The sequence below is a fragment of the Mesoplodon bidens genome (genome assembly GCF_964165515.1).
Source record: "Mesoplodon bidens genome assembly, chromosome: 7".
NCBI classification, from domain to species: Eukaryota; Metazoa; Chordata; class Mammalia; order Artiodactyla; family Ziphiidae; genus Mesoplodon; species Mesoplodon bidens.
In genome coordinates, this window is record NC_138164.1 from 42,748,836 (window position 1) to 42,761,832 (window position 12,997).

The following is a 12,997-nucleotide window of genomic DNA, read 5'->3' on the forward strand; positions in this document are numbered from 1 at the left end:
GGTACATGAGCGTTCCTTAGATGATGATGATGATGATGTAAACTGCAGAGATACCTTTCATTTGCTCCTTAGTCTGTTTATTTCAGAATAATAACTATTATTTGAATGGCTGAGGGAAGTGACTAGGTGAGTGGTCCTGAGTGAGACCAGGGAAGGGTGTGGAGGCATCGAGAGACCTGGGGACTCAGAGGGGTCTGGGGCTGGGACACAGAAAACAGAGAATGGGACCTCCACACCAGTGGCCACAGAAGAAACCTGGGAATCATGCCAGGGACTAAGTCGACCCAGCTACTCTGCCAGTAAGCCTGGCAAGGCCAAGAGGATGGTGACAGACAGGAAGTCTCCTCCCCAAGTGCCATGAGGCCTCCTGGGGGGGAGGGGGGGAGAAGGAAACCCTGATGGCTGTGTGTCCCCAAAGTGACCAGGCTGTGAGTGACAGTCACTGAGATAACCAGCCTTAAATTTGACCGAAAAGCGTTATTTTAGATTAGATTGAATACATAACCTCCGGAGAAATAATTTTCTCCATAAGCCTCAGTCTCCTCTTACCTGTAAAATGGTAATAAAATATTTAAAAACCTCCTAAGGCAAGAGGGATTTCAGTTACCAATATGTCTGTACATCTGAGTTGAAGTATATAAATTTAGATTCTGATACAAATTCATATATATTCATATATATGTACAAACACACACACACACACACACACACACACACTCACTCACCACAGAGGTACTGACGTGTGCAGATGGGCAGAGCACAGTCTTGGAGGAGTTTGTACCAAAAAGTCAACAGGGAGAATTCTGGTGATAAGGGTGACAGCTTATCTTTTACTGTTTTCTAACTTTCTGCTTATCCCAATTTTTTCACATTTGATTATGTTCTACTTCAGAACCAGAGAACATAAGCAAAAGCCAGAGAAAGACAAATATCATACCATATTGCTTATATGTGGAATCTAAAAAAAGGTACAAATGAACTTATCTACAAAACAGAGATAGAGTTACAGACGTAGAAAATAAACTTATGGTTACCGGGAATAAGAGGGGGGAGGGATAAATTGGAAGAGAGGGATTGACATACACAATACTATACATAAAGGAGATAACTAAGAAGGACCTACTGGATAGCACAGGGAACTCTCCTCAATACTCTGTAATGGTCTATATGGGAAAAGAAGCTAAAAAAGAGTGGATACATGTACATGTTGAACAGATTCAGTGTGCTGCATACCTGAAACTAACACAACACTGTAAATCAACTGCACCTCAATAAAAATTTTTAAAAAAAGGGGAAAGCAGAAACTGAGACCCATCCTCCTAGCAAAAGCCCCTCCCCTAAGCCGCCAAGGAAGCGCCCATGAGTACCTTGCCTGATGATGGGAACGCTGTGGGCGGCTCTGTCCACCTTGAAGGAGAACATCTTCTCGCTGGCACTCACGGGCCGCCTGTGGGAGGCTGGTGGGACCATGGGGGGCTCGGGGGACCCCTGCGACCAGCTCCTCTGCACTGGCGCTGTCCAGATGCCCGGGTAGAAGGGGGTCTCTGTTGGTGAGGGCGACTGGTTCAGTTCCTGGGTGGCCCAAGGTGGCTGTGGCCTTGGCCAAGGTGCTGGGCCCCTCACCCATGGGAAGGAGACCTGCAGGGGCAGACAAGAGGGTCAGGGGAGGTTACGAGCAGCTGGGGTGGTCTTCACCTTTCTGTCCCGGCGACATAATTGCTGCCCTAGATTTCGGCGTATAAGTCACTTCTCCCAAGAATCCCTCCCACACTCTCCCCAAATTTGGGATGGCGGTCCCCACCATGGGTCACCTTGCACACTATCGCACCACCATTTATTGGGTGCAGCCTTCGTGCCAGGCACCCACTCAAGAGATTCACATGCATTACCTCATTTAATACCCCTGATGCTCTGTGATGAGCCCGAGGCTGAGCAAGACCTAGTGACTTTCCCAGGACCACAGATTTGGCAGTGAGCGTCTGAGCTGGTACAACGCCACCTCTGAGCTCTGAGAGGCTGACAGCTTTTTGTCTACCTTGCTCAGCACCGTATCCTCAGCTCCTAGAATAAACCCTTGGCACATACACAGTAGGTCCTTAAATATTGGTTGAAAGAATGAATGAACACATCTCCGAGATTCAAGCCCAGCTCTCCAGGACACACACATCCACACTGTGTGTCTCCCTGGCACTCCCATTCCACCTCTTCCCCGAAGCCGAGAGCTCTGGGGTGGCAGGCACCCCAACTGGCTCGAAACCCAGCTGGCTCATTAGCCTGTGATCCTCAACATCTGCCACATCTGATTCTTGGCAGACGCTCCATAAATATCTATCGAGGGAACCTTTTTTCATCTAACCCGGCGGAAGATGTCTGTATCTACTTTCATTAGAGAGCACATCAAAATCCATCTACACCGGGAGAAGCAAATGCTGAGAGGTGCTGACACCTGGCTTTTTCTTGGTTAATGCTGTTGTGGCCATCCCTCCCTGTGCCTAGTGGTTAAACCGTGACCATCGTGAATGCTACCATTTACTGTAATTACTCACCGATTTCTCGCGATAGCCCTGAAGGGGAGGAGCTCTCCTTATTCCTAGCTTACAAATGAGGCTTGGAGAGGTTAAGGACTTCACCAAGCTCAGGTGGTGGTGGAGAGGGTGGTGGGACTGGGGTTCTGGAAAGCTCTTTCCCTCTCTGTCTCTCTCTCCCTTCTCTGCCCCAACCCCACCCCCAGTCGCTTGGCAGAAAAAAACACACTTTTCAAGGAAGAAGCTAAGTTCAAAGGTTTGCCGCCTGTGGCGGTCACGTTTCTCTTTCTGCAGACTGCAGACACATAATGAGAAACAGGACAGAATGCTTCCGAAATAGGAGCACTGGCAGACAGAACTTCCTATAGCTCCAGCTGGATTGTATTCAAGAGGAAGGTTCTCCACTCACTCAGGTTCCCAAACCAGTCTTTTAGCTACAGTCTTTCCCAGCCAAGTCAAGAATCTGGTGAATTCCCCTGAAGACTTTTTTGGAGTCAGGGAGAACACTGTTCGGGAAAATCAAACTCCAATTGCCTGGCGACACCTGGCCCAGCATTTATGATGACACTGGCCCCGTTGAAACCTGTTTCAGGAACGGACTTGGCAGTGTTCCAGAACTCTGTTACCTTATGTGAAGATTCGAATTTCTCTCCACTGTGGGCACCTCGGTCTCCACCGAAGCTTTCTTCCTTTCTCTCCTTTCAGAAGCTGAGGTGTCCTGCTCCTGCCTTGCACTCACTTCTCCATCCATCCTATCCCTTCCCGTCCTCTCCTCTGGGGCTGTCTTGCCTCAATCATTCCTACAACCTTTCCTCATCGATTTAATAAAGATTTATTGAATGAAAGGGCTGAAGGTGGGAAGGGGGAAATTTGAATATGTTTTACCCCCGCCTGATAGAAAACAAATCGAGAGACCACGGGTAGTGTGGAGGAATTCCCTTTTGTGCTGGGATGCTCAGGTAGATGTGCCTCACTGCTCACTAACTGCCAGGGTGCTGAAGGGAGTGGTCATATCTCATGCCTCAAGTGATCCACTGCCGTAGTGTACAGGCCGCAACCCACCTGGCTCTTCTGGAAATTCCAGGAATCTCTCTCCTAATCTGTCGGCCCATTGCTGTGGGTGGGGCTAAGCAATCAACCAATCACACTCCCTGGACATACTGATTGGTTCAGTGGTGGGGCAAGTGATGCAATCAGAGCCAAGGAGACCCAAGAAGACTTGGCTGGACACCAGGATCTGGAGTGACCTGGTGGGACTTCAGAATGCAGCCAGCATGAGGGAGTGGAGCCCAGACATGGAGAGAGGGAAGCTGTTTATTTATTTTTCAAATTGTGGTAAATAACCTGCAACATAAAATTTATCATCTTAGCCATTTTAAAGTATACAGTTCAGTGGTGTTATGTATAGTCACATTTCTGTGAGATGGATCTCCAGAACTTTTTCGTCTTGCAAAACGTAAACTCTATTAACCATTAGACAACAACTCCCCATTCCCTCCGCCACCCAGCCCGTGGTGACCAACATTCTGTCTCTATGAATTGGACTACTCTAAGTACCAAGTACCTCAAATAAGTGAAATCACATGGTACCTGTCTTTTTGTGACTGGCGTATTTCACTTAGCATAATGCCCTCAAGGTTCATCCATGTTGTAACATGTCAGAATTTCCTTCTTTTATTTTATTATTTTTGTGTGTGTGTGGTAGGCGGGCCTCTCACTGCTGTGGCCTCTCTCGTTGTGGAGCACAGGCTCCGGACGCACAGGCTCAGCGGCCATGGCTCACGGGCCCAGCCGCTCTGCAGCATGTGGGATCCTCCCGGACTGGGGCATGAACCCCTGTCCCCTGCATCGGCAGGCGGACTCTCAACCACTGCGCCACCAGGGAAGCCCTTCCTTCATTTTTAAGGCTAAATAATATTCCACCATACAGTTTAGTGTGTATTTTGTTTATCCATTAAGTGTCATGGGCACTTGTGTGGTTTCTACCTCTTGGCTATTATAACTATGCTGCTGTGAACATGGTGGGGAAAATAAGGAAGCTGGTTTTGAGCCCTGGCTGGGGTGCTACCCTGAAGTGCTCCATCCCTGAGGCTTGCTAGAGCTGGTTTCTGTTGCTTGCAGCACACAGAGCCCGAACGATAGGGCCCCTAGTGGGAAGGAGCCAAAGATGTATAAACGCAGCAGAGACTCCAAGCTCTTCGGGTATAAAAATTTAAAAATAAAGGTTTTTTTTTTTCTCTGAAGCATGTTGGTTGAGGGTAGCTTTAGTTGGAAGGTTAAAGTTGGTTTTCTCTAGTTTCCCGGCTTGCTTTATCAAAGGGAAGGTCAAGGTTTTCTCAGAAATTGCTGCTGGTAACTACAACGAAACAGGCAGGGAGAAAAGCAAACATAAGAAGAAGACTCACATTAAAAGCCAGCTCTGGGCTGTACAGGAAGCATGGGGTCAAGGTCAGTTATCAACAAGTCTGTTTTTATTATTTATTTATTTTAGATTTAATTCTATTTATTTTTGTCTGTGTTGGGTTTTCGTTGCTACGTGCAGGCTTTCTTTAGTTGCGGCGAGTGGGGGGCTACTCTTGTTGTGGTGCACAGGCTTCTCCTTGTGGTGGTTTCTCTTGTTTCGGAGTGTGGGCTCTAGGCGCATGGGCTGCAGTAGCTGGGGCACATGGGCTCAGCAGTTGTGGCACGTGGGCTCTAGAGCGCAGGCTCAGTAGTTGTGGCGCATGGGCTTAGTTCCTCCACGACATATGGGATCTTCCCAGACTAGGGCTCGAACCTGTGTCCCCTGCACTGGCAGGTGGATTCTTATCCACTGTGTCACCAGGGAAGTCTTCAAGTCTGTTTTTAGAAACTTTAGTTTAAAAGTACACGCTAATGCCTTTTCTCTTTCTTTGTGTCTGTTCTCTGACCATATGGTATGTTGCCATGGTTGGGTTTTTGTTTTGTTTTTGAGGTAGCATATGTGATACTCCTGATTTCTTTTCCATACTACCTTTAAAATAGCAGGTTGCGGCTTCCCTGGTGGTGCAGTGGTTGAGAGTCCTCCTGCCGATGTAGGGAACACGGGTTGGTGCCCCAGTCCGGGAAGATCCCACATGCCGCAGAGCGGCTAGGCCCGTGAGACATGGCCGCTGAGCCTGCGCGTCTGGAGCCTGTGCTCCACAACGGGAGAGGCCACAACAGTGAGAGGCCCGTGTACCGAAAAAAAAAAAAAAAAGCAGGTTTTCAACCACCTGGATTAACCATGACCACATCCACGGCTGAATTTATATTAGCTTTAATAAACACAGGTCAATGATTTACTCAAGAAATCACTATCCATTTTTTTTTCAAATTATCTATTTGTTCTTTGTGTTATTTCCCCAATATCTGCTTCTAACCCTGAAAAGAGTGTAAGTTGAATGGGACACCCTAAAAAAAGTTCGAAGTAGTTTGCACATCGAGTGCCTACAGTACACATGAATTCTGCCAGGAAGCCCTGGAGCCTGCAGAGAAGGTGGAAACTTAGACCTTGCCCTTGGAGAGCTTGTTATGCGCTCTGCCATTTGTAAGTAATTGTCAACAATACAACGACTATGAGCCACTGTGTAGAGAAGCCACAGATGTGCCACAGACTGTGCTGGGCACTTAATGCATGTGGTCTCATCTGATCTCCAGAATAATCTTGCAGGAGGCATTTTACACCTCATTGTGTGGATTAAGAAACTGAAGCTCAGAGAGGTTAAATGACTTGCCCAAGGTCTCACAGCCAGGAAGTGGTGACACTATTTGACTCCAATACCTGTGCTCTTAGGACTTCTAGGTTACTCGAAGTCATGATTTATTACCTGCTTTCCATACTCACAAACGGATCTTAGACGATTGGTTAGGTTAGTGAATGATAGGATATTTTCCAAGTTAAAAAAAGGAAATGAACATTAGATGGTGTGAAAAAACACAAGACATCGCATGGGCTACTTAGAAATGGGATTTTCTAGGAACACTGACAACTGTCTTATGGAAGTGTTATTCTTTCTGGTACATGCCACGCCCTGGAAGCAGCTCAGAGGACCCCAGCCTCCATCCGGGAAGACCTGTGGTATGTTCACTGCTGTACCAGAGGAGTGCTGGGGCCAGCTGGTACCCGCCCACGAGAACTGATTGTTAAATGTCCAGGAATTTTGCCAACTGGTTGAGAAACACAGCCATTAATAAGAATTAACTTACATAAGTTTACAATTAAATTATATTAGAATCAAAGGTGATACAAACTTAAAAGTCACCCCTTCCTAATTATTTTACTCTATTTTATTGTTACCTATGCTCTTGAGGTTATTTCACTCTACTATATGTTTCTGTTGGAAATGTTACATAGTAATGTGTTACCACACCTCTCTTTCCTTCTCTGTATTCAGGGATGTGTCATTGGGAGCTTGAAATTGACCGTGGAGGGCGTATTACACCATAGAAATCAGGAAATGTTATAAATGAGGACTTGGTTTTTAAAAAGTTTTATAAATAGGTTTAATAATGGTGGTACATGTAGAGCTTGATTTTGTTTGTTTGTTTGTTTTGTTGATTGCCTAGACTTAAGACGGTAATGGAGAAAACGTTAACAATGCAGATTATACAAAAGCATGTTGTGTTTTAGCCGTTATGTTATGAATAGAGCAAAAAATTGGGGAAACGTTCTTCGAGTATTTAAAAATTATTATCTGATGCAGCAACAAAGTCACTCATGTCACTGATGAACATGTGAAGTTCTAACGTCTTTCTTTTTTCACTTGTATTATTCATAAATCCAAAATATACAAAAATACCCACCAGTGCTCAGGTTGGGAACTCTCTCATTCGTCAACTGCAATGAGAAATTGGCTATGGATACAAGAGATCACCTAAAGTCAATGAAAGCATTCTGTGAGACTCAGCTGGCTATATAGAATTTACAAGAAAGAGTACTGTATATCTTGTTACATGGAAAGACTGTGCTACACATTCTTTATATCAGTAAACCTTATGCTATGCATCCATGTACTTTACTTTTCCCAGAGAGCTGGTCATTAAATATTTACCAGCCAATCGCTGGCTGTGCTGGCACCCAGCAGAGTGCCTGCTACTCATGGTAGGTGTTCCCTGACTGAGCTGAACAGTTGGCAAATGGAGTGTAAATAAAAAGCACTTTGATTCTGGGGCTGGGATGGGGAAAACACATGCTAAGCCTGGCGCATCTTGTAACAGCAGAGAGTAAGGAAGTGCCCAAAACGAAAAGGTGGGGAGATGCTCAAGGACACAGCAAGCAATCTGAAAGAGCTCCCAGTGGCCAAGGCTGGAAGAATTTGAGCGATGAACAAGTTAATGAGTATTGGATTATAATTCAAAGTGTAAAATCAGTATACATGGGTCCATACTGACATAGATACATTAGTGAGTAAATACATAAAGGAGGGAGAAGAGACCGGCTTCCTTACAGAAGAATTTAACATACATAGATGTGGAGCTTAATTCCCACAGTATGGAAGGGCCTGGGGGGTAGGGGTGATGGTGGCGAGCAGGCACACTGACCGCAGCATGGAGGAGCCATGGACCTGGAAAGACAGAATGGAGACTAGAAAACATGGCCAGTAGAACTCAGAAGCCAGGAGAGGGGGCTACATGGTGCCAGGACAAATGGCCTTTATCTCAACAGCTCCCGGGATGTCACCGTAACTCAGAGACGGATAATAATTATATGTCCCCAAGAAAAGGGTAAATCAGGTACGGGGTTTCAGTGTGAGAAATCAGGGTTATACATTTAGAACACAGAACCGCCAAGTTATACATCATTTTTAGGTTTTGGAACTTAAAAGAATTAAGTCCCTTTGAGCTGTTCAGAAAAGCCATTCGTACTTAAAAGAATTAAGTCCCTTTGAGCTGTTCAGAAAAGCCATTCGTTTGGGGTTTTCCCAGCTGTGTTCAAGGAGATCTGGCCCATCTAATTTTCCCATTTTCTTGTAAATCTTCAATCTTACGGTTTTTCCTTTCCTTTCAAGTTCTAATCAGCTTCCTGGTCAGTCCATAAAATGGGAAATAGAATCTAATGAGAAAACAGCCGGATTTTTGCAAATAGCTTTTGCTACCCCTAGACTTGGCCTGCTTCAATTCGGTCTTGCCAGATAGAGAGATGGAATGAATGAATGAATGAATGATCATCAACTAAGTTCAGAGAAGGAGCAACGTGGTTCTGATTTGGTAACAAAGGGTGTGGTCTGCCAGAGGAAGCAGGACGCGGCCCGGTTCCTGGCCGGGTACGGGTTCTGTCTCAGCAGGATGCTAAGGGTTCAGCCCGCGCTCCCGTCTCCACCTCCCCCGATGTCATCTGCATCGCCTGTAGACATCTGGTGACAACACAGCCTCAGGGGTCCTTTTGTGTGAGTTTCTGCTGCAGAGGCCGAGCCTGAGGCTGTCTGCTGCCCCGTGCCCTCCACTTCACTGGTCTCGGGAAATCGCCTTTGATATAAAACACCCAGCCTCAGGAGTTCTCATCACATAAGTAAGTCCCCATGGGACCTGTAAGAGCACAGGGTAGAGGAAATCCTACAAGGTCAGGTAGGAGATGACAAAGCTTGACCAGAAAGAGGCTTTGTTCTGAAGGGCACCATACTCTCTGGTCATTCACTCAGTTGCCGGCTTCTCAACTCCCGGTACAGTAAAGCCACATCCTCCTCAACAACGGGCCCTATTCAGAGGTCCCAGGAATGTGGAAACACCACCCTTCTTGGGGATGGACAACTAAGGCCCCGACTCTGAGCTTCTCATCACACCTGTTCACCACAGGAGAGAAATGAGCAACTCTGCTTCCTTGGAGACTGGCCTGGGACTTTTCCAATGGAAAAGTGGATTATTCATCATTTTCCTCCCCCCAGATCCCTGGTGGCAAATCCCGTTAGGAAGGCTCCACTTAGGCAATAGGAATGCTTCCTAATGTCATGGACATCTTCTTTGTTTTTGCCTCCCCCGCATCCATTTCTTCCATCTTCTGGATGGGCACCTTAATTTTTTTGCAGGGAAGACACCCTTTCCCTGACAATCCTGAGTCCATAGAACTCTGACCCTTCCACCCCAGGGGTGAGACCATAACCCAGGCCTGGCCAATCAGAGCATTCCTGGCCCCTGGCCTCAGTGATTGGTTCAGGGGAAGCCACGTGATCCAAGCCACTATCAATGAAGATGCTGGCTCTTTCCCTGGAACTGCTACTTTGTAGGGTGCTGGGGCTGCTGCTGGCCACTTTCCTACAGGTGAGGCAAGAGTCTGTCTGAGATTGGGAAGCTAACAGGGAAGAAAGAGTCAGATTCCTGACCATGATTTGGGCGCCTGGATCCAGCTAGGCCTAAGCTGCAGCTTTTGGCCTTTTCAGTTCCATGAGCTTTTTTTTTGCCTAGGCTAGTTTTAGTTGGTTTTCTGACACTTGCAAACAATCAAATTTCCTGGACAGTATGCTTATTGAGACTTTAGCATAAGCATCACTATGTACTCAGAGTGAAAGTTGTTTTAAAGGTTATGACATGCTCAAATAAAACCCACCAGACTGTCATCATGCACCAAATTTACCTTTAAACTTATAAAAGTAAAGCAGCATCTCCAGAGAAGAATGATTTAAGACCAAGGAACCAATCATAAGACAAGTAGTAAAACGCTGCTTAGAGAAACTTTGATAGATAAATAGCTCTTTAGCTACAGCAGGCTTCAGACTACAAACCCCAAATTTCTGCTTCAAAAGTGACTCAGGGAAGACATTCCATAGTTTCATTTATTTCGTTTTTTGGACTCACTGTGCACTTGTGGGATCTTAGTTACCTGACCAGGAACTGAACCCAGGTCCTCAGCAGTGAGAGCACTGAGTCCTAACCACTGGACCACCAGGGAATTCCCAACATTCCACAGTTTTAAAAGAAAACTTTCCAGTTGAAGAAACAGGTAAAATTTATAATATGCATCTGTTGTATATATAATATGTTAATGTCTAGTATATTTATCAGATCCATGTCAATGTAATTATATTATTACTATATTTGCAAATGCATATATATGTGTATGTATACTCAGAACCACATATTTCCAGCTCTTTTTTAAAGAGGTATTGAAAAGACTGTTCAAAATTTATTTTTCCAGCTTGTCTGTTTCTTCTTATTCCTCAGTAAACTTAAGCAATTAACCAGCACATTTCCTGGCACACAGTAAGGCTCAATCTGAGTGAGTTCTTTCTCCCCAGCTCCCCCCTCTATTTTAAGTTCTTCTTTTAGAAACCAAGTCAAATGAAAGAGGCAGTACTGCATACTGTTACAAGCAGAGGCTAGTGAACGTTTTCTGTAGAGCCAGACAGAAAGCATTTCCAGCCCTGTGTGCCATATGATCTGCCCAGCTTACTCTGCCGTTGTAGCCGACAACACAGGCACTACTGAAATGAATGGGATGGCTGTGTTCCCAGGAAACTTTACAGAAACAGCCAATGGCCTGCACTTGGCCCTGGGCCATAACGTGCCGACCTCGTGTTAAGACCTTGGGATCTGGCATCACACAGACTCTGGTCCGGCTCCCGGCTCTGCTCCTCCTCTGTGACCCTGACAAGTGTGTCATTTCTGTGCCTTGTCTGTAAGACACAGGGATACTAACAGCCATTTCTTAGTCTGTGAGAAGTGCATGAGATAGTGCACGTGACATGCTGGGAACACTTCCTGGTCCATAATAAATGAGCATAAAACATTAGCCATCAGGTATGATCATCATTGTCAAAAAAGAAGAAGAAAGGGGGCAACTGAATTTGTCCAGGAACGGCAGCAATATCCCTAGTAAAGAGTTAGTGGGTAGACTTCCCTGGGGGCGCAGTGGTTAAGAATCTGCCTGCCAATGCAGGGGACAGGGATTCGAGCCCTGGTCCAGGAAGATCCCACATGCCGCGGAGCAACTAAGCCCATGGGCCACAACTACTGAACCTGTGCTCTAGAGCCCGCAAGCCACAACTACTGAGCCCGCGTGACACAACTACTGAAGCCCACGCACCTAGAGCCCATGCTCCGCAACAAGAGAAGCGACCGCAATGAGAGACCCGCGCACTGCAACGAAGGGTAGCCCCCGCTCGCCGCAACTAGAGAAAGCCCGCGCGCATCAACGAAGACCCAACACAGCCAAAAATAAATAAATAAAATAAATAAAATAATTAAAGAAAAAACAGTTAGTGGAGCCAAGGACTTCCCTGGCCGTCCAGTGGTTAAGACTCCACGCTTCCAATGCAGGTGGTGCAGGTTTGATCCCCGGTTGAGGAACTAAGATCCTGCGTTAGTGCAGCCTAAAAATAAGTTAGTGGAGCCAAACAAGCAAGGAAGCCAGGTAACTGAAAATGCATTTTCTTCTATTATCAGTGGCTTTCGTTTTTACCCACATAATGAATCATCCCCTGTCAGCGTGTGAAATTACAGGTTGGACTGGGAATTGCAAGACCTTCCTTAACCGCTGGGCAGTGAAGGACCTGCCTGGGCTCTCACGGCCCCACGATGCTTCATGCTATTAGGAAAAGCCTCCAAAAGACTCAGGAGAGCTGGCTTTTAATCCTGCCTCTGGATCTATAGGACTGATGCCTAACCTTGGGGAAGTCGCTGAAACTCTCTGAGCCTCAGTTTATGCCATGATAGGGGTGGTCCCAGGGACCTCTATAAAAACAACTGAAGGGGGAAAGGGGACCTGGGATTAATGAGTAGCTCCTTGGCAGACATTGGAAATTGAAGCTCAGAAAGGTAAAGCTAGTTGCAGCTGGCATTTCAACTTGGGTCCATCCAACTCCAAAGCCCTTGCTTTCTCGATTGTGTTCTGCAGAGCTTCCCCATTAAAGCAGCAAGGAATATTGGCCGACAGATGGCGCACTTCTCACAAGACAGAACGTCAGGACATTGCAGGGACAGAAGACAGTATCCAGGAGCCACGTGGGAGAGCCTGGCTGGACTGGGAACAGGGCAGAGCAGGCTACAGGGAAGGCCAGACACAGGCTGTCATGGGGATGGGGGCTGCCGCCAAGGAGCTGTCAACCCCCTCATGGAACAACTCGGCACGTCATTTGTGGCGCCTGGCTTCCTTTTTCATTCTGGCCATTTCCATCAGTTTTGCCGTATTTCAGAACAGAGAGAGACATGATTGATACATACGGGTGACGTGGGTTTCCTTACTCAGCTGCCTTGTAAGAACGGCGCCACTGTGACTAGCACAGCTTGTTTCCACACCTCCTTTCCCAGAGCTCAGAAAGCACGAGTAAAGGCAACAACCAACAAAACCCACAACACGGCGGCACACCTGACTCTGGGACTTCAATTTCCCACGCCTGGTGCCAAGACTCTATGGGATTAATCAACGGTTGCTTCAGGGCATTGCAGATGGCCCTGCGGGTTATGTCCTGCACAGTTTCAGTGGGCGCCATCCACATGGACTACGTTGTGAATGGTGACCCTGGAGTTGTGCAACATGGCAG

At 46.6% G+C, this 12,997-nt stretch overlaps 1 protein-coding gene and 1 pseudogene across 2 annotated transcripts in view; one reads left to right on the forward strand and one right to left on the reverse strand.

Annotated features, from left to right (window-relative positions):
* The window catches only part of LOC308620770 (centrosomal protein of 78 kDa-like), a 1,829,729-nt pseudogene that overhangs the window by 1,456,959 nt on the left and 359,773 nt on the right, over positions 1–12,997 (forward strand). The gene's annotated exons all lie outside the window — the stretch shown is intronic.
* The window catches only part of LOC308620100 (forkhead-associated domain-containing protein 1-like), a 93,503-nt gene that overhangs the window by 55,704 nt on the left and 24,802 nt on the right, over positions 1–12,997 (reverse strand). Inside the window, exon 3 of the mRNA XM_081239429.1 lies at positions 1,368–1,638. Within this exon, the coding sequence (XP_081095555.1) occupies positions 1,368–1,638 (271 nt within the window). The remainder of the gene's footprint in view (positions 1–1,367; positions 1,639–12,997) is intronic.